General features: G+C 51.0%; 1 protein-coding gene and 1 long non-coding RNA gene across 35 annotated transcripts; one reads left to right on the top strand and one right to left on the bottom strand.

Moving 5' to 3' along the window:
- Positions 1–2,727: 2,727 nt before the first annotated feature.
- On the top strand, positions 2,728–3,083 carry LOC121073683. Its single transcript, XR_005821897.1, has 2 exons — positions 2,728–2,916; positions 3,008–3,083. It is a non-coding gene; the product is annotated as an uncharacterized LOC121073683 (long non-coding RNA).
- Positions 3,084–3,099: 16 nt separating this feature from the next.
- LOC121073682 lies at positions 3,100–24,556 on the bottom strand. Of its 34 annotated transcripts, XM_040564853.1 has the most exons (16): positions 24,150–24,556; positions 23,325–23,557; positions 22,023–22,110; positions 21,274–21,340; positions 17,464–17,604; positions 14,685–14,819; positions 14,551–14,601; positions 14,348–14,421; positions 14,213–14,266; positions 11,361–11,488; positions 11,220–11,269; positions 11,031–11,090; positions 10,886–10,935; positions 9,525–9,563; positions 9,307–9,454; positions 9,075–9,166 (listed from the first exon to the last, which is right to left on the bottom strand). In XM_040564853.1, exons 7-15 carry the CDS (start codon positions 14,587–14,589, stop codon positions 9,328–9,330), a joined length of 621 nt encoding a protein of 206 aa, XP_040420787.1. In that variant the 5' UTR covers positions 14,590–14,601; positions 14,685–14,819; positions 17,464–17,604; positions 21,274–21,340; positions 22,023–22,110; positions 23,325–23,557; positions 24,150–24,556; the 3' UTR covers positions 9,075–9,166; positions 9,307–9,327. The 34 variants fall into 34 exon arrangements, 1 of the variants encoding a protein (XP_040420787.1); XR_005821896.1 differs by lacking the exons at positions 9,075–9,166; positions 9,307–9,454; positions 9,525–9,563; ... (11 more) ...; positions 23,325–23,557; positions 24,150–24,556 and adding exons at positions 3,100–3,310; positions 3,487–3,580; positions 3,652–3,872; ... (7 more) ...; positions 7,171–7,218; positions 7,301–8,025; XR_005821868.1 differs by lacking the exons at positions 10,886–10,935; positions 11,031–11,090; positions 11,220–11,269; ... (4 more) ...; positions 14,685–14,819; positions 21,274–21,340 and adding exons at positions 3,100–3,310; positions 3,487–4,024; positions 4,190–4,924; positions 8,087–8,760 and having other exon boundaries at positions 9,112–9,166; positions 9,307–9,563; positions 23,325–23,554; positions 24,150–24,547.
- Between the last annotated feature and the right edge of the window lie 2,251 nt (positions 24,557–26,807).

Raw genomic sequence — 26,807 nt, 5'->3', positions numbered from 1 at the left:
GCACTCTCCGGATAATTGAGCCTCGCTGCTTGCCGTAGGACGCCATTTTTTTGTTCTGCTACATTCTGTCTGTCGTTTTGTGTTTATGGAGGTTTTTTCCCCCCGTTTTGGGGGTTTCCCCTCAATTTTGGGTTTTTACCTCTCCATTTCAGGGTTCTTCCCCACAATTTTGGGGTTCCTTCCCCTAATTTGGGGCTTCGCCCCCCCAGTTTTGGGGTTCCCCCTCCATTTTGGGGATTCCCCCCCAATTCCAAGCCCCCCACAATTTTGGGGTCCCCCACCATCTTTTTTTGGCATGCCACACTAACATTAAGGTTCTTTCCCCAAATTTTGGGCTTCTCACCACATTTTTGAGGTTCCTTCCCTTAATTTGGGGCTTCGCCGCCCGAGTTCTGGGCCTTTAACCCCAATTATGGGGGGGTCTCCCCCCAATTTTGGGGAGTCCACGTTCAATTCTGGAATTGCACACTTCCATTTAAGTGTTCTTCCCCCCAATTTGGGGGTTCAATCCCCCTAATTTGGGGCTTCGCCCACCCAATTTTGGGGGTTCCTCCCCTAATTTGGGGGGACCCGACCAATTTTGGGGTTCCCCCCCCATTTTAGAGTCCCCCACCATCCTTTTTTGGGTTTTCCCCTAATATTAAGAGTTCTTCGGCCCAGTTTTGGGGGACCCCACAATTTTGAGGTTCCTTCCCCTAATTTGGGGCTTCGACCCCTCAATTTTTTGGGGGGGGCCCTACTCTCCTATTTTGGCCTTCTGCCCTAATAATAGCCTAACCCCTATCAACCCTCACCCCTAACCCTAAGGACCCCACCGACCTAACCATAACCCCTGAACCTAACCCTAGAATCCCTAACCCTAAAAACCCTACGAACCCGTACAGCCCTAACCCAATAAAATTTACCACACTAAACCCGTAAAGACCTATGCCTAAAACCCCTAACCCAAAAAACTTAAGACCCTCAAAACCCTAACCCTGGAGACCTTAACCTGAAAAAAAAATTAAAACCTTAAAACCCTAACCCTAAATACCTGACCACAAATAAAACCCTAACACCCTAACCCTAAAAACCCTATCACCACCAAAGCCCAAAAAACTCTGAAAGCCTAACACACTAACCCCACCAAACCCTAAGTATTAAAACTCCAACCCTAACAACCTTAAAATCCTAACCCTAAACCCTGAAAACCCTAACCCTGAAACCCAACCCTACTGCCTTAGCCCTGAAACCTTAAAACCGTAACACCTTGTTAGAAACACTCTGTAACCAATAACATAGGCTCAGGCAAGGATCTCAGTGAAGTAGCATTTTTATTCACGATTGCAATGGCAGGCGTCCCACAAGCCACCTACTAGTTCCATAACATAGTTCATATAAATTTTTTTTTCCTCTCGATGACCGGGACCCTCCCCAGTTTCCCCATTGTCTGGGTAATCCAGGTTCGCAATCTAGCCGGTGCTTCACAGAAAATACACAGCTGCTGGCGTGTTACAAGTCAATTTTCTTTTTTTCTTGACTGTTTTCCTCTTTGAGGTGGGTATATTTCTTACACTGATTTCCACCCAATTGCTCTAAGGATTGCGGTTGTCTGCATTTTACAAGGTTGTCTGTTAAGCTTTCTTATCACTGCAAGCATATCTCAATACCACCTTCCTTCCCTCTAAATAATGTAACTCTGTGCAAAAACATTTTTATTCCCACAACCTTGATCCCCTTACTCTAAAATCCTTATTCCCTTTAACCCTAACAACTCTAACCACAACCCTAACCCTTCATATCAACCCCCCAACGCTAATGACACTGACTAACGATCCAAACCCCAAACTGCCCCTAACCCCAGACAACTGTTATAAATGACTGAGTCCCAAATAGGTCTGCAATCAAAGTTTACAGTTTATTGAAGGAATAGAGGCAAGCAAACAGCGCTGGGAGTCTCTGCTCCACCAAGACGCATACCCGTTACGTAAGACGGCTGATTTTTTATACTCCTAGGCTACTTCATATTTATTACTACTTCAAAAAGAGGCAGGGTTATTAGAATTGGTTTCCTGAATCCAAAGTCCTCCCAAGGGCGCCTGCTTATCAGTCTCTGGTAGGCTCTTGGGGGCCGCTCGGACGGGAGGCTCATATTCTTCCTCCTTATCTGGTGGTCTCTTGGCCGGATGTCAGAAGTTACTGCATGCCCGTGCAGTGTCAGCAGTTTTTCTCTAAAGAAATCCCTTTGTTCTCTCATCACCTAAACCCAGGCCTCAATGTTAACCCTTCAAATCCCTTAGTGGCACGAATTGCTGGACCATTCCTTACACAACCAACAAAGAAACAGACACAAAGCTGAAAACTACAAAAAAGGCAAAACCCTGGATACAGACCCCAAATCAAAAACATGCGACCAAAATGCTACAGAAAAGCCCCAGACGCAGGCCCCAAGCACATCCCAAAGCCAAAATGCAGGCCCCAAACGCTACAGAAAAGACCCCAAACACCAGATGCAGGCTGCAGAAGTCTACAAGCAGGCCCCAAACTGCCCCCAGACGCAGGCCCCAACCACACCTGGATGCAGACCCCCAACTGTCCACAAGCAGCTCCCAACCCCGCCCCAAACTCAAGCCCTGAAACGCCCCCCTCCCCAGATGCAGACACCAAGCCCCCCCAGAGGCAGGCCCCAAGGGTGTGCAAGCAGCTCCCAACCCCCCCCCCCCCCAGAGGCAGGCCCCAAAGCCCCAGAGGGAAGCCCCTAGCATCTACAAGCAACTCACAACCCCCCCCCAGACGCAGGCCCCAAAAGTGTACAAGCAGCTCCCAACTCCCCCAACGTGGGCACCTACAGTAGACAAGCACCTCTCACCTCCCCCCAGCTGCAGACCCCAAAGGTGTACAAGCAGCTACAAACCTTGCCCAAGGCAGAACCCTACAGTGTACAAGCAGCCCCCAACCCCCTCCAGATGGAGATCCCTACATTGTACAAGCAGCTCCGAACCACCCCCCCAGATGCAAGCCCCAAAAGGTGTACAAGCAGCTCCCAACCCCCCCAGATGCAAGCCCCAAAGGTGTACAAGCAGCTCCACACCCCCCCCAGACACTGGCCCCAACCCTCCCCCCAAGACACAGGCCCCAGAAGCCTGCACGTATGCCAAGAAAGTATTAATGCAGGTGCCAAATGCTACAGACAGGCCCAAAAACACAGGCACAGTCCCCAGATGCTCGAGGCTGAGACGTAACTTGGCTGTCTGAATTACTGGAAAGCAGCTTTCATTCTTAGTGAGGTGTGCGCAGGCTAGACAGGATGGGGCTTCAGGCACCTCTTCACCTGTGGAAACACATTGCCATCAGGCACTGCCATGCCAGACAAGCTTTTCCTGTTAAAACACCCTTCTCAGATGCCCTGCGGCATTCACGTGACCTGCTTTGCTCCGATTCTAAAGACTAATGTCACAGCCCACCTTGCCTGTGGCACCTGATAAACAGAAGAGAAAGCGACCATACCGCTTGGAAGCCATCACTGCACGTGCCGCTCCTTGATGCTCTGTAACCTCTTCTCAAATCCTCAGCCACTTCTGTGGAAAGCCTGCCATTGCACCTGCAAAGCAAGATGGATACCCTTCGCAATCACCTTGCGCTACTTGGCCATCCTGCTCCAACCCCACTCACGACCAGCCTGCCCTTCTTGTGCTGCTCTTCAGGAGTGCAGCTTGGCCCCTCTGAGTCTGTGCAAGGCACCTGCGAAAGAAAAAGAAAAGCATAGGCCGCGGCAGCATCCAAAGCCGCAGCACAGCTAGGACAGGTACTCTCATCCGCTCCCCTACTCTGCCCCCTCACCTGCCCTCGAGGCAGATGCTTCCATCTGCTCTCTTAAGCCAGCTACAACACCTCTGGAATATAAACAGGACTTTAACTGTATTTTGTGTAGTTAAGAAAGTGCAGTGACAACAGCAACCCTAAAATAACTGCTACATCTGTTCATCGCTCACCTTGCCAAAAGCAGCTCCGGTCGTGAAGTCCCGTGTTGTACACTGTGTTTCAACTTTAACAAATGAAAACAGTCAGAAGATAATCATTCACATGCCAGCATTAACACCCATCCCTCAACAACACAAGGGACCCCATTTCTAATTTTATCATTTCAAAACAGCAGCCCCCTTGCCCCAGCATCTGGAAAGTAGATCAAGCCAGTCACCGGGTTGCCTACCAAGTGCTTGACAGTTCCAGAAGGAGCTCTTTCCTGTGACCGGTTCCTCCTAAGGTTTACCCTCTACTGGGGTGGGGAAAGAAAGAAAAAATTCAAAACCACATATCTGCGAGCTTTCAAGATTCAACAGACCTCCTCCAGCACACTGTTCAAGCACTATGCAAACAGCTGCTCGCAAGCAGCTCGGGTCTCCCCCTCCACATCTGCCAAACACCACTGAGATGACTCTGTGCCAGCTGCCCTTCAGTACGTGCCCAGAGGCAGACCGGATGTCTTTGCCAAAACAGTCCGGACAATGCATTAGTACACCGATGGACCGCCACGTTAGCTACCATCACTAACTGCCAGGCAGGACAGCTCCAGGCCAAACACACACACAGGCACGCTACAAACATTACGAACAAAACACAGAACACAAGGCGCAAAAACAAAAATGACTCCCAGAGGGAAGCCCTACAGCGACAGCAAGTCAGAACAGGTGCTCTGCAGCAAACCCAAGGAGAGACTCAAATGTCACAACATGCGACTGGAAGCAACTGCCAGAACTGGGATGATGGAGGCATAAAAAGCCTGCCTTTAAGACAAGAGACCAGAAGGATGGGGAGTGCAAACCCCATAAGAAAAATGCTTCGGAAATGAACTCCCAAGCAAGAGCTCCTGATGCGACCCAGATGACTTCTGCAAGAGTGAGGATGGAAACAGATGCGATCTGAAACTGAATATGATGCACAAGACCTGAAACAGATCTGCACTTTAGCCTGCAACTGCAAGACAAGAAGTGCTCGGATCAGACCCACGATGACAAAACAAGCGTTTAGGACCTTTGGCGCTGCTACCAAGTTGCCAGTCTAGTCAGTCCAGTGCAAGAAGCAAGGAGGATATCGAGACCCGAGGAGCGCATAACACAGAACACACGCTGCAGAAGCAGCACTACAAGACAGATGGGAACTGTCCTGCCTGGCGCATACACTCACACTACAAAATACCCCCTGCTCCTTCTATTAGCCTGGTGACCCAGCCTCAAGCAGCCTGAAGGTGACCCAGCCTGAACCACCCTCACAGTGGCACCAAGTATATTCAGCCAGCTGGCTCCATGCTGCTCTGGCTCCCAGCTCCCACCAGCCACTCCACACATGCAAATACCAGGTGCCCCTCAACTTAGCTCTCAGATTGCTGGATGGTAAATTCCCTCCACCTCAAGAAATGCACAGCCACTGAGAGACATCTTAGCCCATTGCCAGGCTTATCATCATCTGCAAAAACAGCGTACCAGCATTCACTAGCACACTGGCCCTGATGCCCACCTCCTCCGCAATGCTGACTATCACTGAAGCAACATATGGTTGTGCTCACCCATTCCTCTGAGTCCAAGCTCCAACAGTACAGCCAGTGTCACCTACACCACCTGGGAAAACAAAGGGATAAAATGATCGTTGTGTTCTCAAGTAATCACCCGCCACACTGCTCCTCTATCCCACCCAGCTTCACCTCAGACCCTCAGCAGATTCTGAGGAAGGCCTGCCACAGCACCTACTAAAACAGAGTGGAAACACTTCGAAGACTTGCCTTAGGGGTCATTGCTTAGGGACACTGACTGGGCTGACGACCCTCTTGCCTTTTCTCAGCACTCCACGATGTGGGGATTCACCTCTCCAAGACTGCAGGAAGCACCCACAAAAGAAAAAAAAAAAAAAGAAAAGGCAGATCCTCAGGCACCTCACAGGCACAGCCTACTTGCTGCAATACCTCTCTTTCACTAGCTCTTTTTCTTCAGCTGCTCACATGCTCCAACTCGGCCGGGGCGGTACCACGCGGCGCCGGGGCAGCACCACGCAGAGAGCCACCCACACCCGCCCCCCCAAACCAGAAACAGTAGTCCAAAACCACAGAACCGGGACCCCAAACCACATGGAGCCAGGCTCCCAAACCGTACATGAATATACACAAGCCCAAGACTGAGGGCCATGATGGCTGCCATCAAGAAATGTAGACTACATCAAGCTCTGGAGAGAGATCAGCCTTTTAAAGTCCCAATGAAAGACAAGAAACACTTCATTACTAGTCCCGTGCCAACCTGACAATACATTTAAGACCCATGATACGGTGCTCAGCAAGCACTGCAGAGGCCAAGAACTATGGGAACAAGACCTGATAAATGGATACTATAGTACACAGAAACAAACATACACCATAGAACACATGCTGGAACTGCCCTGCCTGGCACACACTAGGCTGAAAAGGATGAACCCAGGGCCTCTTCACCCAGTTGTTACTGGATTCTGTTCCTCTGCTGCACTGATTTAAAAGCCATCCCCATGCACATATCACACAGACACCAAGGTACAACCCCACCCAAGACACAGACAGGGCATTTCAGGCCAAACTTAGCTTTAGGGACTGCTGGAAAGCAGGCTTCATCCTCAAGGCACACGCAGGCTAGATGACATGGGGCTCCAGGCACCTCTTCACCTGCGGAAACACACTGCAATCAGACACCGCCACGCCAGACAAACTTTTCCTGTTAAAACACCCTTCTCAGATGCCCTGCGGCATGCAAGTGATCTCCTTTGCTCCAATTCTAAAGACTGATGTTATAAGCCCACCTTGCCTGTGGCACCTGATGAACAGAAGAGAAAACGACCGCAGCGCTTGGAAACCATCCCTGCACGTGCTGCTCCTTGTCACTCTCCGGTCTCATCTCAAGTCCTCAGCCACTTGTGTGGAAAGCCTGCCATGGCACCTGCAAAGCAAGACAGAAACCCTTCAGAGTCACCTCACGCTACTTGGCCATTCCGCTCCAACCCAGCTCATGATGAGCCACCCTACTTACGCAGCTCTTCAGAATGCAGTTTGCTCCTTTGAACCTCTGCGAGACACCTGTGAAAGAGGAAGAAAATCATAGGCCAAAGCAGCATCCAAAGCCACAGCATGGCTAGGACAGTTACTCTCATCTGCTGCCTTACCTCTACCCGCTTACCTACCCCGAGGCAGATGCTTCCATCTACCCTCTTAAGCCAGCTACAACACCTCTAAAAGAGAAAAGAGGGGACACTTAGAGTGACAGTGAGAACCACAACCCAACTATAACTGCTCCATCTGTTCATCGCTCACCTTGCCAGAGGCAGCTCTGGGTGTGACGTCCCAGGTTGTACACTGCGTTTAAGCTTTAACAAATGAAAACAGTCAGAAGATAATCATTCAGCTGTCAGCATTAGCACCCATCCCTCAACAACACAAGGGACCCCATTGCCAATGTTACCGTTTCAAAACAGCAGACAACTTGCCTCGGCACCTCAGAAGTAGACCAAGCCAGTCACCAAGCTGCCAAACAAGAGCTTGACAGCTCCAGAAGGAGCTCTTTCCTGTGACCGGTTCCTCCTACGGTTTACCCTCTACTGGGGTGGGGAAAGAAAGAAAAAAAACACTCCACATCTGCGAGCCTTCAAGATTCAACGACAGACCTCTCCTCTAGCACTATTCAAGCACTATGCAAACAGCTGCTTGCAAGCAGCTCAGGTCTCCCCCTCCACATCTGCCAAACACCACTGAGATGACTCTGTGCCAGCTGCCCTTCAGTACGTGCCCAGAGGCAGACCGGATGTCTTTGCCAAAACAGTCCGGACAATGCATTAGTACACCGATGGACCGCCACGTTAGCTACCATCACTAACTGCCAGGCAGGACAGCTCCAGGCCAAACACACACACAGGCACGCTACAAACATTACGAACAAAACACAGAACACAAGGCGCAAAAACAAAAATGACTCCCAGAGGGAAGCCCTACAGCGACAGCAAGTCAGAACAGGTGCTCTGCAGCAGACCCAAGGAGAGACTCAAACATCACAACATGCGACTGGAAGAAAATGCCAGAACTGGGATGATGGAGGCACAAGACCTGAAACAGATCTGCACTTTAGGCTGCGACTGCCAGTCAAGAAGTGCTCAGATCAGCCCTACGATGATGAAACAAACATTTAGGACCTTTGGTGTGGCTACCAAGTTGCCTATCTAATCTGTCCGGTGGAAGAAGGCAATGAGGATATCAAGACCTGAGGAGCGCGTAACATATCATGATCACATCAAGAAACATTTGATACAAAAAAAATTACATGCACAGAAGAAGTGATCTCTTTAGGCTCCCACTGCAAGACAAGAAATGCTCAGCTTCCAATTGAGCATCAACATTATTCCAGTGAGGTCAAGTGTTCAACACGCTCAGGATGGCTTCCCCAGGGCCTGCCAAGCACCAAGAGCAACAGCACAGCACAGACAACACAGAACACAGACACCAAGCTGGAACTGCCCTGCCTTGCACGTGCTCAAACTGTACCTGACAGAATCCCACCCCCCCACACACTCTGCCTGACCGTGATCAATCCTAAAAGGCCCCATCCACTGCAATGACTTGAAAGCACAGACCCTCGCCCTATGTGTGCATTCAAAACCCAAAAGCAAACATAGCACTTGCCCCCCAACTTAGCTTGCGAATGATGGGAGGCAGGTTCCATCCTCATCAAGAAACACAAAGGCTAGCCAGGACATTGCTTCCGGCATAAGGCTCCTCTTCACCTGCAGAAATGAAGTGCCATCAGGCACTGGCACACCAGCCAAACTTCTTCCAGTGAAACACCCACCTCAAAAACAAAACAGTAGTCCACTGACCTGCTCTGCTACTGAAGTCAGATAGACAGACTCTAGACAACTGCCCGCCTTGCCCTGCCAACCACCCCCAAACACACAGTATTTGCCCCTGGACTTAATTCTCAGGGGTCTGAATCCATCCTCATGGTGGACCACAGAGGCCAACTAGGATGTTCCCAGTATCTTCTTCGTCCCCGGAAAAGAGGACTCACCCAGAGGTGGGACCGATAGACTACCAAACCAAAACCAATGCCCTTTTTCCAACTTTTCTCCACTCACCTTCCTGATCCAGGCTTAGCGCTTCCATTTACTGTGCTGAGCCAAGGTCACGTAGCTTAGACCAAGGAGAAAGAACAAACAAATGTGACAATCCACAAAACAGTCTATACCCACTCCTCTTCTTTCCTCCCCTACCCCAACAGCCAAGGAGCCCCAGACCCACATTCCCCAACCCAGTACCACCGTTTCGCTCACCTAACATACCAAGGAGATGCATCACGCTCCCAGCTCCTCTTGCGCTCCGAGCATCTCCAGCATTTCAGGAACTGGAACCGCTGACGCCTGGCGCGCCACAGGAACGTGGCAGGAGATGTACTCTGCTGTCGCAAGGTGCTTCCAAAGCCTGCCCAACAGGCAAAGCAGACTAACACAATCCCTTGACCAACTCAGGGCCCACACTGCTGTCCACTCACCCTCGTGCCTCATTCAAGTGTCCGTGCCCATGCCCTGGGCTACAAGAAACAAAAAGAGAAGGTCATATCCGTGATGGACAAGCAAACAGTACAGCTCCTTGCAGAGGACTCAAACACAGAGACAAGAGCCAGAAAAAAAAAAAAAAAAAAACTCTCAGGTCAACAAATGCCAAAAGGCCATGAATGCACAGCAGCCCCAACAGGGGTAATCACACACTTATCCTTTACAGATGAAAAAGGTGACCCTGCTCAGTCTCTCCGTAATACTGCGCTTATGCAGTCAAGCCCCTTGCGATGCATACTGAAGCTCTTTGTGAAGCCTCTGGACAGTTATGCAAATGCCTTGATATATCTAGAGATTAAAAGATAACCCAAATAAAAAGGAAGCATACCCCACCATTTCCCAAAAACAAGTTAGCCGGCAACACCTCCTAAACATACCTCTATCGTATGAATTCCAAGCACTTAAAATCTAGAAGGCTGCAAGGTCTAAAGACTCTACAGCCAGCCAAACCGCAGGCAAAAGCTCCAAAAATAGAACAAACTGTCCCTAACCCTGAAAAAGACTACACCTTACACGCCTACTGCTGCTGTTTTCAGATACATGCTTATACAGGGAGCTTCGATGATACTTATCTCCTAAACCCTGCTCCATCACTTTGCCACCAACGTTATAACTTTGATAATATTTGCCTTAATTCTGCAAAAATCATAAGGGACCCAGAACCACAAAGCAAACACACAAAGTAACATTGCCATCCTATCCGTAAACATGCTGTAACAATTACTCACCTGAAGAAGAGCTGCATGCAATACAGGCACCTATTACTAGATTGGTTTACTCTAACAGATCCTATTAGTTGTTACCTCACAAAGATGGGCTCACCACTCTCTACTTGGAAACGCATCAGTCCATAGACTCTGACCCACCTAAAGACCCCTGCAACTGACTGAAGGAAAACCAAAGCACTTACCCCAAAGTGCAGCCCAGGCAGAATGAGCTCTCTGATGGGATGCCTGTGACTCAGTTACCACTAGGCCCTGCCTGGAACCCAAAGCCAATCACCTGAAAAAGGGGAGGGGCAAAGCACAAGAAAGTAGAAAGAGGAGAAGCAGAAGCTGTGGTTTATTTATTTTTGCTTCAGCTTTGAATATTGAAAGCTTTTCTCCGCTACAACACCTGTCTCAGGAACCAAACAGCATTTGAGTGACCTGCTTTGCTCCTATTCTAAACACTATCACAGCCCACCTTGCCTGTGGCACCTGATAAACAGAAGAGAAAGCAACCACTGCAGCAAAAACCACAGCACCCTTAGAGACAGTTACTCTCATCCGCTCCTTTACCTCAGCCACTTACCTACCCAACATGGCAGATGCTTCCACCCGTTCTCTGAAGCCACCTATAGCACCTCTAAAAGAGGAACTGGAATTTTACTCTATTTGATGTAGTAAAATAACTGCAGTCACAGCCACAGCCAAAAATAACAGCTACCTCTGTTCACTCACCAGAGTCACTCCAGAGATAGCTCGGGTCTTGACGTCCTGTACTGCACACTGTGTTTCAGCCTGAACAAAGGAAAACACAGTCAGAAGATAAACGTTCAGCTGCCAGCATTAGCACCCATCCCTCAACAACATAAGTGACCCCATATTTAATGTTATCGTTTCAAAACAGCAGTCCACTTGCCTCTGTACCTGGAAGTTAAATCCAAGCTCGAAAGGAACAGCCAGCATCACCCATGCCACCTGGGAATGCTAAAGGACAAAATGACCACTGTGCTTGCAAGCGACCACCTGCCACACTGCTCCTCTGTCCCAAACAGCCTCACCTCAGACCCTCAGAGGGAAACACCTGAATGTCTTCCCTTCGCTTCGGATAAGGGACGACTAGGCTGACAACACACTCACCTTCCCTCACTGCTCCGTGACATGGGGATTTCCCTGTCCAAGACTGCACGAAGCACCTTCAGAGACAAGAGAAAAAGCACACCCTGAGGCACCTCATAGGCACAGCGTACCTGCTGCAATACCTCCCTCTTCCCAGCTCCTTTACCTCAGCTGCTCGTTAGCTCGATCTGAGATAAAGCTGCCCGGGCGGCGCCGCGCCAAAAGCTGCCCGGGCGGCGCCGCGCCAAAAGCTGCCCGGGCGGCGCCGCGCCAAAAGCTGCCCGGGCGGCGCCGCGCCAAAAGCTGCCCGGGCGGCGCCGCGCCAAATCACAGACTTACTCTTTACAGATGAAAGAGGTGACTCTGATACGACCCTGCTCAGTCTCTTGGTAATACTGCGCCTATGTGGTCAAGCCTCTTGTAGCATGTAATCAAGCTCGTTTTAGTCCTCCGGAGAGTTACACAAGTGGCTTGATACATCTAGAGTTTCAAATATAACCCAAAAACACAAGTGTATCCCACCATCCCAAAAACAAAGTGAGCCAGCAACCTCTGCTAAATATCCCTCTAGTAAGTGATTTCCAAGCACTTAAAATCTAGAAATCCATAGACTCCAACCTGCCCGAAGAACCCTGCAACTGACTGAAGGAAAAACAAAGCACTTACCCCAAAGAGCAGCCCAGGCAGAATGAACTCTCTAATGCCATACCTGGGGCTCATATACCATTTGGCCCTGCCCAGCACCCAAACCCAATCACCTGGGAAAGGGGAGGGGCAAAGCACAAGAAAGTAGAAAGAGAGCAGGAGCAGCAGCAGCTGTGGTGGTTTGTATGTTGTTTTTGTTTACTTTTTTTTTTTTAAATCTGGTTTAGCTCAACAGCATGCAGACTGCAGACAAGAGAACTGGGGTGTTTCTAGAAGCAACAATCCCCATGCTTTTGCTGCAGCTTTGAATATTGAAAGGACAATATGACCAAGCAAGCAACTGAAATTTTTTCAGCTGGAATTAGCTCAAACCTTTCTTTACATAGAAAGAAAAATCTAGGAGCATAACAGATTACACGCCAAAAAAAAAAAAAAAAAAAAATCAATTCCATGTAATAACATCACTCACAGGAAAAATCACGTACTTGAGTAGGCTATCTGAAAACCAAAAGGCTACGCTGATGGGTCAAAACACACTACAGGACACTGGAGCCTGGCCCTCTGCTGCACTGACTTAAAACCCATCCCTACACTCACCAAGGTGCAACCCAAACACAGACACAGCATTTCAGCCTCAACACAGCTTTGGGAACTGCTGGAAAGCAGGCTTCATCCTCAGCGAGACGTACTCAGGCTACACGGGATGGGGCTTCAGGCACCTCTTCACCTACTGAAGAAGACCACCATCAGGAACTGCCACGCCAGACAACCTTTGTCCTCTACAACACCTGTCTCAGGAACCAAACAGCATTCAACTGACCTGCTTTGCTCCTATTCTAAACACTATCACAGCCCACCTTGCCTGTGGCACCTGATAAACAGAAGAGAAAGCAACCACTGCAGCAAAAGCCACAGCACCCTTAGGACAGTTACTTTCATCCGCTCCTTTACCTCAGCTGCTTACCTACCCCACATGGCAGATGCTTCCACCCGTTCTCTGAAGCTACCTATAGCACCTCTAAAAGAGAAACTGGAATTTTACTCTATTTGATGTAGTAAAATAACTGTAGTGATGGGCAGGAACATGTGCCTGGGCTGCAGCAATCACAGACTTACCCTTTACAGCTGAAAAAGGTGACCCTGCTCAGTCTCTCGGTAATACTACCGTACTTATGCGGTCGAGGAACCGTACCCCACCATTTCTTAAAAACAAGTTAGCCGGCAACACCTCCTAAACATACCTCTATCGTATGAATTCCAAGCACTTAAAATCTAGAAGGCTGCAAGGTCTAAAGACTCTACAGCCAGCCAAACCGCAGGCAAAAGCTCCAAAAATAGAACAAACTGTCCCTAACCCTGAAAAAGACTACACCTTACACGCCTACTGCTGCTGTTTTCAGATACATGCTTATACAGGGAGCTTCGATGATATTTATCTCCTAAACCCTGCTCCATCACTTTGCCACCAACGTTATAACTTTGATAATATTTGCCTTAGTTCTGCAAAAATCATAAGGGACCCAGAACCACAAAGCAAACACACAAAGTAACATTGCCATCCTATCCGTAAACATGCTGTAACAATTACTCACCTGAAGAAGAGCTGCATGCAATACAGGCACCTATTACTAGATTGGTTTACTCTAACAGATCCTATTAGTTGTTACCTCACAAAGATGGGCTCACCACTCTCTACTTGGAAACGCATCAGTCCATAGACTCTGACCCACCTAAAGACCCCTGCAACTGACTGAAGGAAAACCAAAGCACTTACCCCAAAGTGCAGCCCAGGCAGAATGAGCTCTCTGATGGGATGCCTGTGACTCAGTTACCACTAGGCCCTGCCTGGAACCCAAAGCCAATCACCTGAAAAAGGGGAGGGGCAAAGCACAAGAAAGTAGAAAGAGGAGAAGCAGAAGCTGTGGTTTATTTATTTTTGCTTCAGCTTTGAATATTGAAAGCTTTTCTCCGCTACAACACCTGTCTCAGGAACCAAACAGCATTTGAGTGACCTGCTTTGCTCCTATTCTAAACACTATCACAGCCCACCTTGCCTGTGGCACCTGATAAACAGAAGAGAAAGCAACCACTGCAGCAAAAACCACAGCACCCTTAGGACAGTTACTCTCATCCGCTCCTTTACCTCAGCCACTTACCTACCCCACATGGCAGATGCTTCCACCCGTTCTCTGAAGCCACCTATAGCACCTCTAAAACAGGAACTGGAATTTTACTCTATTTGATGTAGTAAAATAACTGCAGTCACAGCCACAGCCAAAAATAACAGCTACCTCTGTTCACTCACCAGAGTCACTCCAGAGATAGCTCGGGTCTTGACGTCCTGTACTGCACACTGTGTTTCAGCCTGAACAAAGGAAAACACAGTCAGAAGATAAACGTTCAGCTGCCAGCATTAGCACCCATCCCTCAACAACATAAGTGACCCCATATTTAATGTTATCGTTTCAAAACAGCAGTCCACTTGCCTCTGTACCTGGAAGTTAAATCCAAGCTCGAAAGGAACAGCCAGCATCACCCATGCCACCTGGGAATACTAAAGGACAAAATGACCACTGTGCTTGCAAGCGACCACCTGCCACGCTGCTCCTCTGTCCCAAACAGCCTCACCTCAGACCCTCTGAGGGAAACACCTGAATGTCTTCCCTTCGCTTCGGATAAGGGATGACCAGGCTGACAACACTCTCACCTTCCCTTACTGCTCCGTGACATGGGGATTTCCCTGTCCAAGACTGCACGAAGCACCTGCAGAGACAAGAATAAAGCACACCCTGAGGCACCTACCTCACAGCATACCTGCTGCAATACCTCCCTCTTCCCAGCTCCTTTACCTCAGCTGCTCGTTAGCTCGATCTGAGATAAAGCTGCCCGGGCGGCGCCGCGCCAAAAGCTGCCCGGGCGGCGCCGCGCCAAAAGCTGCCCGGGCGGCGCCGCGCCAAAAGCTGCCCGGGCGGCGCCGCGCCAAAAGCTGCCCGGGCGGCGCCGCGCCAAAAGCTGCCCGTGCGGCGCCGCGCCAAAAGCTGCCCGGGCGGCGCCGCGCCAAAAGCTGCCCGGGCGGCGCCGCGCAAAAAGCTGCCCGGGCGGCGCCGCGCCAAAAGCTGCCCGGGCGGCGCCGCGCCAAAAGCTGCCCGGGCGGCGCCGCGCCAAAAGCTGCCCGGGCGGCGCCGCGCCAAAAGCTGCCCGGGCGGCGCCGCGCCAAAAGCTGCGCGGGCGGCGCCGCGCCAAAAGCTGCCCGGGCGGCGCCGCGCCAAAAGCTGCCCGGGCGGCGCCGCGCCAAAAGCTGCCCGGGCGGCGCCGCGCCAAAAGCTGCCCGGGCGGCGCCGCGCCAAAAGCTGCCCGGGCGGCGCCGCGCCAAAAGCTGCCCGGGCGGCGCCGCGCCAAAAGCTGCCCGGGCGGCGCCGCGCCAAAAGCTGCCCGGGCGGCGCCGCGCCAAAAGCTGCCCGGGCGGCGCCGCGCCAAAAGCTGCCCGGGCGGCGCCGCGCCAAAAGCTGCCCGGGCGGCGCCGCGCCAAAAGCTGCCCGGGCGGCGCCGCGCCAAAAGCTGCCCGGGCGGCGCCGCGCCAAAAGCTGCCCGGGCGGCGCCGCGCCAAAAGCTGCCCGGGCGGCGCCGCGCAAAAAGCTGCCGGGGCGGCGCCGCGCCAAAAGCTGCCCGGGCGGCGCCGCGCCAAAAGCTGCCCGGGCGGCGCCGCGCCAAAAGCTGCCCGGGCGGCGCCGCGCCAAAAGCTGCCCGGGCGGCGCCGCGCCAAAAGCTGCCCGGGCGGCGCCGCGCCAAAAGCTGCCCGGGCGGCGCCGCGCCAAAAGCTGCCCGGGCGGCGCCGCGCCAAAAGCTGCCCGGGCGGCGCCGCGCCAAAAGCTGCCCGGGCGGCGCCGCGCCAAAAGCTGCCCGGGCGGCGCCGCGCCAAAAGCTGCCCGGGCGGCGCCGCGCCAAAAGCTGCCCGGGCGGCGCCGCGCCAAAAGCTGCCCGGGCGGCGCCGCGCCAAAAGCTGCCCGGGCGGCGCCGCGCCAAAAGCTGCCCGGGCGGCGCCGCGCCAAAAGCTGCCCGGGCGGCGCCGCGCCAAAAGCTGCCCGGGCGGCGCCGCGCCAAAAGCTGCCCGGGCGGCGCCGCGCCAAAAGCTGCCCGGGCGGCGCCGCGCCAAAAGCTGCCCGGGCGGCGCCGCGCCAAAAGCTGCCCGGGCGGCGCCGCGCCAAAAGCTGCCCGGGCGGCGCCGCGCCAAAAGCTGCCCGGGCGGCGCCGCGCCAAAAGCTGCCCGGGCGGCGCCGCGCCAAAAGCTGCCCGGGCGGCGCCGCGCCAAAAGCTGCCCGGGCGGCGCCGCGCCAAAAGCTGCCCGGGCGGCGCCGCGCCAAAAGCTGCCCGGGCGGCGCCGCGCCAAAAGCTGCCCGGGCGGCGCCGCGCCAAAAGCTGCCCGGGCGGCGCCGCGCCAAAAGCTGCCCGGGCGGCGCCGCGCCAAAAGCTGCCCGGGCGGCGCCGCGCCAAAAGCTGCCCGGGCGGCGCCGCGCCAAAAGCTGCCCGGGCGGCGCCGCGCCAAAAGCTGCCCGGGCGGCGCCGCGCCAAAAGCTGCCCGGGCGGCGCCGCGCCAAAAGCTGCCCGGGCGGCGCCGCGCCAAAAGCTGCCCGGGCGGCGCCGCGCCAAAAGCTGCCCGGGCGGCGCCGCGCCAAAAGCTGCCCGGGCGGCGCCGCGCCAAAAGCTGCCCGGGCGGCGCCGCGCCAAAAGCTGCCCGGGCGGCGCCGCGCCAAAAGCTGCCCGGGCGGCGCCGCGCCAAAAGCTGCCCGGGCGGCGCCGCGCCAAAAGCTGCCCGGGCGGCGCCGCGCCAAAAGCTGCCCGGGCGGCGCCGCGCCAAAAGCTGCCCGGGCGGCGCCGCGCCAAAAGCTGCCCGGGCGGCGCCGCGCCAAAAGCTGCCCGGGCGGCGCCGCGCCAAAAGCTGCCCGGGCGGCGCCGCGCCAAAAGCTGCCCGGGCGGCGCCGCGCCAAAAGCTGCCCGGGCGGCGCCGCGCCAAAAGCTGCCCGGGCGGCGCCGCGCCAAAAGCTGCCCGGGCGGCGCCGCGCCAAAAGCTGCCCGGGCGGCGCCGCGCCAAAAGCTGCCCGGGCGGCGCCGCGCCAAAAGCTGCCCGGGCGGCGCCGCGCCAAAAGCTGCCCGGGCGGCGCCGCGCCAAAAGCTGCCCGGGCGGCGCCGCGCCAAAAGCTGCCCGGGCGGCGCCGCGCCAAAAGCTGCCAGGGCGGCGCCGCGCCAAAAGCTGCCCGGGCGGCGCCGCGCCAAAAGCTGCCCGGGCGGCGCCGCGCCAAAAGCTGCCCGGGCGGCGCCGCGCCAAAAGCTGCCCGGGCGGCGCCGCGCCAAAAGCTGCCCGGGCGGCGCCGCCCCCGCGCCGCCACTCCGGCAGCAATCACAGACTTACCCTTTACAGATGAAAGCGGTAACTCTGACACGACCCTCCTCAGTCTCTTGGTAATACTGCGCCTATGTGGTCAAGCCTCTTGTAGCGTGTAATCAAGCTCTTTTTAGTCCTCTGGAGAGTTACACAAGTGGCTTGATACATCTAGAGTTTCAAATATAACTCAAAAACACAAGTGTATCCCACCATCCCAAAAACAAGTGAGCCAGCAACCTCTGCTAAATATCCCTCTAGTAAGTGATTTCCAAGCACTTAAAATCTAGAAATCCATAGACTCCAACCTGCCCAAAGAACCCTGCAACTGACTGAAGGAAAAACAAAGCACTTACCCCAAAGAGCAGCCCAGGCAGAATGAACTCTCTAACGGCATACCTGGGGCTCATATACCATTTGGCCCCGCCCAGCACCCAAACCCAATCACCTGGAAAAAGGGAGGGGCAAAGCACAAGAAAGTAGAAAGAGAGCAGGAGCAGCAGCAGCTGGTTTTTTTTGTTTGTTTGTTTTTTAAATCTGGTTTAGCTCAACAGCATGCAGACTGCAGACAAGAGAACTGGGGTGTTTCTAGAAGGAACAATCCCCATGCTTTTGCTGCAGCTTTGAATATTGAAAGGACAATATGACCAAGCTAGTAACTGAAATTTTTTCAGCTGGAATTAGCTCAAACCTTTCTTTACAAAGAAAGAAAAATCTAGGAGCATAACAGATTACACGCCAAAAAAAAAAAAAAAAATCAATTCCATGTAATAACATCACTCACAGGAAAAATCACATACTTGAGTAGGCTATCTGAAAACCAAAAGGCTATGCTGATGGGTCAAAACACATTATAGGACACTGGAGCCTGGCCCTCTGCAGCACTGACTTAAAACCCATCCCTACACTCACCAAGGTGCAACCCCAACCCAAACACAGACACAGCATTTCAGCCTCAACACAGCTTTGGGAACTGCTGGAAAGCAGGCTTCATCCTCAGCGAGGCGTACTCAGGCTACACGGGATGGGGCTTCAGGCACCTCTTCACCTACCAAAGACCACCACCATCAGGAACTGCCACGCCAGACAACCTTTGTCCTCTACAACACCTGTCTCAGGAACCACGCAGCATTCAAGTGACCTGCTTTGCTCCTATTCTAAACTCTATCACAGCCCACCTTGCCTGTGGCACCTGATAAACAGAAGAGAAAGCAACCACTGCAGCAAAAGCCACAGCACCCTTAGGACAGTTACTTTCATCCGCTCCTTTACCTCAGCCACTTACCTACCCCACATGGCAGATGCTTCCACCCGTTCTCTGAAGCCACCTATAGCACCTCTAAAAGAGAAACTGGAATTTTACTCTATTTGATGTAGTAAAATAACTGTAGTGATGGGCACGAAAATGTGCCCGGGCAGCAGCAATCACGGACTTACCCTTTACAGACGAAAAAGGTGACCCTGCTCAGTCTCTCCGTAATACTACCGTGCTTATGCGGTCGAGGAACCGTACCCCACCATTTCTTAAAAACAAGTTAGCCGGCAACACCTCCTAAACATACCTCTATTGTGTGAATTCCAAGCACTTAAAATCTAGAAGGCTGCAAGGTCTAAAGACTCTACAGCCAGCCAAACCGCAGGCAAAGGCTCCAAAAATAGAACAAACTGTCCCTAACCCTGAAAAAGACTACACCTTACACGCCTACTGCTGCTGTTTTCAGATACATGCTTACACAGGGAGCTTCGATGATACTTATCTCCTAAACCCTGCTCCATCACTTTGCCACCAACGTTATAACTTTGATAATATTTGCCTTAATTCTGCAAAAATCATAAGGGACCCAGAACCACAAAGCAAACACACAAAGTAACATTGCCATCCTATCCGTAAACATGCTGTAACAATTACTCACCTGAAGAAGAGCTGCATGCAATACAGGCACCTATTACTAGATTGGTTTACTCTAACAGATCCTACTAGTTGTTACCTCACAAAGATGTGTGTACTGGTCTCTACTTGGAAACCCATCAGTCCATAGACTCTGACCCACCTAAAGACCCCTACAACTGACTGAAGGAAAACCAAAGCACTTACCCCAAAGTGCAGCCCAGGCAGAATGAGCTCTCTGATGGGATGCCTCCAACTCATATACCATTGCACCCCACCCAGCACCCCACCCCAATCACACGGGAAATGGGAGGGGCCGTGCATGACAAGAGATAAAGAGAGCAGGAGGAACAGCAGCCCTGTTTTTGGTGTGGTTTAGATCAACGTGCAGAGTACAGCACAGGCAACCAGGCTGTTTCTCTTGAAAGACCTGCCTTAGCTTTGGTGAAGGAAACTGATCGGGCTGACAGCCCTCTCACCTTTTTGCACCACTCCACAACATGGGGAATTCACCTCTCCAAGGCTGCACTACGGAAGGGCAGAAACAAGACGAAAAGCACACCCTGAGGCACCTCATAACCACAGCCTACCTACTGCAATACCTATAGGTATAGGTATTCTTCCCAGCTGCTTTACCTCTGCTGCTCTCCATCTCCAAATCACATTCTTTTAACTGCCACACAGAGTGGCAGTCCTCCAGGTGCCACAGAGCAGCACCCTAATTTTTTAAAATTTTAAAAATTTTTTTTTCTTTTCTTATTTTCAAAACAGCAGTCCGCTTCCCTCTGATGATGGACAGTAGGTCAAGCCAGTCACCGAGTTGCCAACGCAGAGCTTCACAGTTCCAGAAGGCGCTCTTTCCTTTGACCGATTCCTTATAAGTGTTATCTACCACTGGCAAAAGCAACAGACTGCAAACAGGCACTGCCACATTTGACAAAATTCATGTTATTTATTTTATCATTTCAAAAGAGCAGTCCATTTGCCTCTACATCTGAGAAGTAGATCAAACCACTCACCGAGCTGCCGAACAAGAACTTGACAGTTTTTTGCGTTTGACCGATTCCTCCTAAGGTTTACCTACTGCTAGGAAAAAAAAGAAAAAAGACTCTGTGCCAGCTGCCCTCGAGTACTCGCCCAGAGCTTGAGTATTCGCCCAGAGACAGACCAGACGTCTTTCCCAAAAGAGTCAGGACAATGTATTATTGCACTGATGAACCCCCACGTTAGCTACCATCACTAATTGCCAGGCAGGACAGCTCCAGGCCAAACACACACATAAAAAGGCACGCTACAAACATCGTGACCAAAACATGGGAAAAGAATTACTTAGACTATAAGAATTACTTACCTGAAGAAGAGCTGCATGCAATAAAGGCATCTACTACTATATAGATTAGTTTACTTTAAATGATCCTACTAGATGTTACTTTAAATAGATGTACTTATCTCTTTCAACTTGGAAACGCATCAACCCCTAGACTCTGACCCACCAAAAAAAAAAAAAAAAAAAAAAAAAAAAAAATTCCTGCAACTGACTGAAGGAAAAACAAAGCACTTACCCCAAAAAGCAGCTCAGGCAGAATGAGCTCTCTGATAGGACACCTGCGGCTCATATACCATTAGGCCCCACCCGGCACCCTGCCCCAATCACCTGGGAAAGAGGAGGGGCAAAGCACAGGAAGGGATAAAGAGAGCAGCAGCTGCATTTTTTATTTGGCTTAGCTCAACAGTGTGTGGAGTGTTACTAGAGGCAACGATTCCTGTGCTTTTGCTTCAGTTCTGATTATTGAAACGACAATATGACCAAGTAGGTAACTAAAACTGTTTTTGACTGTAATTAGCTGAAACCTTTCTTTACATAGGTAGAAATAATCTAGGAGTGTAACAGATTACAAACCACAAAAATACAATTCAATGTAGTAAAATAACTCACCGGAGGAGTAACGTACCTTAGTAGACTATCTAAAAAACAAAAGGCTATGCAGATGGGTTCAAAAAAGCCAACCCAATCGAGATCTGAAAAGGGTACAGACATTCTCAAAAGGAGTAGGGAAAAAATAATGGCACAGAACAAGCCGGAAAGAACGCTGAGCAGATTTAAAAGATCTGTAAGACCTCAGGAGGGACCTGAGCAGAGCACGTAGGTCTTTGGAAAGTGGGGGGAGGGAGGACGGCTTAGGCAGGGACTAGGAATACTAAGTAGAGGAGAAAATGAGTGTTGTGAGCCTCAAGTGTGTACAAGCATCATAAAGAGGGCTCCTGAGAGGACGGGAAAACAAAGGGAAAGCTGCTTACCTCTGAGAAGTCCTCCTTGATCTTTGTGCCACGGACATTTGTCCTGCGTGCTCGGCTCACGAGTTTAGGGGTCCCCGTACGTTGAAGGCTTACCTCTGAGGAGTCCTACATGGCTCCACCTGCATTACTGATTTTTTTTTGCCAGCAGGTGGTGGCAGAAGATCCTGAGAAGTGGCAGACACAGCTTCCCAAACCGTTTTCTCAATAATGGAAGCAGTCCGAACCACATGGAAAACCACAAGTGAAAAACCACAGGTGGAAAGTCACAAGTGCAGCAGAAAAATGCACCCCACGTCGTCTAGGGGAGGAAATAACTGCCCTGAGCAACGTGCCCAAGGCCTTGGGGGGCGGGCAGAAAAGGAACCCGAGACTCTTAGTATGTCTCCTGAGAATCGCAGCTTACAGTTACTCCATGTCTTCTGGTCTTGCAGGATGAGGCAGAGGTCTAATTAATTCCTTCTCCATCTCTCTGGAAAGAGCTTTTCTCCTGTCTGTGACAAAGGAGAAAAATGTTATGATCGTGGGAGTCATAATACAAAGCCACACTGTGAATTCACTATTACAGTTAAGATCGTTTTTAATCAAAAACACCTCGGCCGCAAACTGCAAACTCGGCTACCACTGCAAACATAGCGCTGCACAAAAATTCAACTTAAGGTAGAGGAAAGGGCGAGCTAAAAGGACGAATGACGTGACCAAAGGCAACTGCAACAACCATCTGGTAGATGGTTGTCCACAGCCCTCGGATTTCATGGTCATCTTTCCTGAAGAATGAATCCTGGAAGAACAGAAAAGATACACAACGTGTCCACAACAACTTTTGAGGAGACTACTGAAAAGAAAAACAAAAAAAAATAGAAACAGCAAGCGGCTAGTCAGTTTTGTTAACAGAGTAACATTAACACACTAGAAATTTCCACGTTCTATGTAGCCCCAAGGTGGTGCTGGGTACATCCACTGATATTAATGGCGTGGCACAATGTAAGAGATAGTTAATAGACAAGGTACACCTGAGGTGCACAGATTGCATATTCCAGGTGACAAAAAAGGCACAGCTTGGCGCCCAGTTTGGATCAACTTGCGTATGAGTCTGCTGATACGTGAGTATATACTGCAAGCAGAAAAGTCTTTTACTCCACAGACTCAGTTTCATTTATGTATATACATACATATACATATGGGTATGTATCTCTCTCTCTCTCTCTCTCTCTCTCTCTCTATATATATAAACAAACAAACGTTGGGAACTTTATAACCACTTGAGTAACAATCATTAGCTATGCCTACGCTGAAAGCCAGGACTATGCCTAAATGATTAAGTAAACACGGAGCCTTATCTGTGAAATGCTGAAAATGCCCCATAACCACTGGGGGCCTTATGCACGGTGTACATAATTTTTGCGCAAACGTGCATCTTAATACACAAAGAGGAGGGGAGAGGTGGACAAAGGTTTTAGGGACGCGTCAAGACCAGAACAGCCACTGGGCAATCGCTCAGATGTGCAAAGCTCAGCTAAAACTCGCACAAATCCACCGAGGGAAGGAGGCTACCTACTTGGCTGCTTAAAATAACCTCTACAAAGAACGTATTACAAAATCAAAAACGAAACCATCATCCAGCAAAGCAAACGTCTGGAATACAAAGGGCTAAAACTGACAGCTGAGGTTTGATTGTTTAGCAATGTCAAAGGTCTTCAGATCCTACCTGACTTCTCGTGGATGGTGGCATTGCAGCACAGAAATGAGGGGAGCGGGAAGATCGCAACAGGCCAAACGCGGTGCTGGGCTCCTAAAGGAGCTGGTGGGGTAGCACTGATGAGAGTGAGACAGGCTGTCAGCCTTCTCCACGAGCTGAAGAAGAGGAGCGCAAGTGTCCGAAGAAGCTGTTTCTTCTCATACTTCATTTAATACACACCGTCTTTAAATCCAGGGCATCTTCTTAGGGAACAGATAAAGAGGTAGAGTTAGTGGCTCCAGGGATGCTTCAGGATCTTATTTCTTTCTATACTTAGCTGCTATCCATAAACCCGGACGAGTTAAAATACAGAGTTATATTAAAAATTCTGGATAATAACAAAAGTATGGGATTTAAAAAACAAAACAAAAACACGCTTGCACGGAAAAGAGATTAAATTATCTCATTCATTTCCCAATTCCCCTGCAGACTCTACGCTCGGCTCCTCTTAACTCACTTACCTATCCAAACGCAGGGCAGATGCATCAGTTCTCATCATTCTTGGTAAAAAGACGACATTTTCATGCTTGCTCTCAAATATCATCTCTTTCCAGCACACTTTCCTGCAAGCTATGCTAATTCCTCCAGGCTTTTTAATATATGCTAGAAACTTCACTGTTTTATCTTAATGACCATCTCGGTGGGAGTCACTGACCTGCTGTCTTTGATTCTGCTGTCTTCACAAATACAAATAAAACAGTACTTCAGTGACGCTCTGTGACAAACTAGGCGATGCGCATCGACCTCTTACATAAAGAAGGAAAGAATTTGTAGACAACATCCAGAATGTATTACTTTGTTAGATATCAGAGCGGTGGGGCAGAATGACAATGCTACACAAGACTGTGCCTTTGCTCCTGGGATCATACACAGTTTGCTGGAATACAACAAACAAAATAATAAAGTAAGGTCACTGTGTGGAACAAGTTCACTCACTCCATTATTATTGTGAATGACAAGAATATTTTAGTAAGCGTTCTTTTAAATCCGTAGAAAATTTTGGATTTATCTCAATTTGGCTTCATGAAAACTGAAACGTGCAGTGCAAAGATCATTTATAAAACCTTTAGCAGCTGAGCTTTTTAGGCACGGATTTGGTCACCTTCCTGGATAATATTCGGCTCTCTCCACCTTCCCCCAACAAGAAAAAAAGCTTAAAGACCACAAACTGGGACTTCTGGGAGGTGTGACTCCATTTGTCACCTTACCTAATACACACTGTTTCTTCGCTATGCTAAACTTTCACCATGACTGCATAATAGAGTCTCACTGCTATTGTTTCTGAGAGTTTGACAGACTTCCCCAAATTGGATTAAACGAGCATTTTCCGTTGTGACGGACATCAAGGCCAACGATGTCTCTTGTCGGCTGTGGAGTCCTGCTGGCATTATCACCAGCTCTCACACAACCCCATCTAGCTTTTGGGGTCCGCCCCATCTGTCCTCAGCGGTTGGAAGTTCTTCCAGAAGCAGACAGACCGTTATTTGTTCCTAGGTGGAGCTGAGGCTCTGTAAGGCTTTGCTTTTTTTCTTCCCTCACTCCCCCTTTATTTCCAAGCTTAAACTTGCATCCAGCGGCAACCTGCGCCTCCCGGTGCGCAAGGCCCGGCCCCGGCTCGGGGAAAGACCGGCCGCGCACCCCGGAGCCCATGTCGCCGCCCGGCTACACAGAACTACAGCTCCCAGCATGCCTCGGGACGGAGCAGTCCATCCAACCCAGAGGGGAGTCGGCCAAGCGCACACAACCGCCCCCCCCCGCCGCCCTCTCTGCGCCCGCCCCACCACCACGCGCCGCTTCCCGCCGCTCCGCCCCGCTCTCCCCCAGCCCCCCGAAGCCCCGCGCAGTGCAGACCCCGCCGCACGCCCGGTCCGGTCCGGCGCGGCACCGCCCCCGCCCCACACAAGGGCCGTTTCCGCAGAAGCCGCCGACCGCGTGGCGCCCCGACCGCCCGCCGCCTCGCCCCCTCCCGGCCCGGCCCGCCCCGGGGCGGCACCGACCACCAACCTCGTTGCGGCCCGAGCCGAGCCCGGCCCGGCAGCTTCCGCCCATAGTGCCGGTAAGCCCTGCATGGCACTTCCGCCCTGGGTTCCTCCGAGCCAACCACGGACTGTTTCCGCCCTCAGCGAAGGCATGTCCTGACGCCACTTCCGCCCTCAGGGTCCGGCCAATCACTGCGCCGCTTCCCTGTGGGACGGCGACCCTGAGGTTGCCCCTGCGTTGCCTTTTTTTTTTTTTTTTTTTAAAAAGAAGGCCCGGGTATTCTTGGTCCCCTCTCATCAGGTATATCTGCGAGAAACATCTCAAATAATTTTCTTCACACACGATCTTCTGTGAGGCTGTTTTATTCGCGGTTGCAGTGGCGGGCGTCCTGCCAATTAGGAGCGCGTTACAGTAAGCAAAGCATTGACTTTTATTCCTTATTCCCTGACACCTGATCACCTCCCCTGTTTCCTCATTGGCCAAGTACCACAGGTTCACAAGCTACTCGATGCTCCTCTACACCATATATGTACAATTTTACTTCTTTTTCAACCCTTTAATTTCTCCCGTCTTATTTTCTTTTTTTTCCCTTTCTTATGTTTCAAGAACCTGTGATCTTTGTTTTACTGTTCCCACACTGCTCAACCTGTTTTTCCTCAAGTTTCTGCCTTATTTTGGAACAGTGAGGCCTTCCACTGTCCACTTACCCACGTAGCATTTCTCCTTATTATGACTACACAACTACCTTGGAATACAGAAAATTAGTTCTCTACTGCAAAAACACAACTTAGTTTCTCACAATTCCCCCCTCTTCTTTCCTTACTCCTACAGTTGTTTTTGCACCTCTTCACATAGTGCACTCTTGAGTTTTTCCAACATTAAGGCGCAATAGTCTTCTTTGGATGTCACGGGGGGTGGTAGGTGTACAATGCCATTAGTTTTACAATACCAACAAATAGTTGTTTGTGCCAATTCTATTCAGGTAACCACGAAGTTAGTTTCTCCCAAATGTTTCTAAGTGCCCAGGAACTGTCATCTTGAGCTACTCTATGTAGGATCTTTCCCCCCCACGCCCCCCCAATATACTTTTTTTCCCCCCCCAAATATCAGTCAAATTCGTCCCATTTGATCTACGTACATACAGCAACAAGCATTAATTACAGTGCACGCTCCTCCTTACGAGGTTATTAATGAATCTAATACTATTCGATTCTACAGTACTATTTTTGCAAACTTAGCAAACTTATTTTCTAGTTCTTCAGTCATAGCAGAGATATTTACAATAGCTTTTTCTAATTCACCCACCCCTAACCAAGGTAAAAACCACCTTGCAAAGCTGTGAAATACTAGAGAATTTTACTAGAGAATTATCTGGAGTCCGCTTAATCCTGCGTGTGGTCTCAAGGGGGCTTTGGCTTTGTGGGTCTTCAATAATAGTTACATTTGGAATTATTGCCTCCAGGGTGCAAGCTC

The sequence above is a fragment of the Cygnus olor genome, chromosome 8, assembly GCF_009769625.2.
Source record: "Cygnus olor isolate bCygOlo1 chromosome 8, bCygOlo1.pri.v2, whole genome shotgun sequence".
NCBI classification, from domain to species: Eukaryota; Metazoa; Chordata; class Aves; order Anseriformes; family Anatidae; genus Cygnus; species Cygnus olor.
The sequence above is the reverse complement of the archived record's forward strand: the minus strand, read 5'-3'. Positions and strand labels throughout refer to the sequence as shown.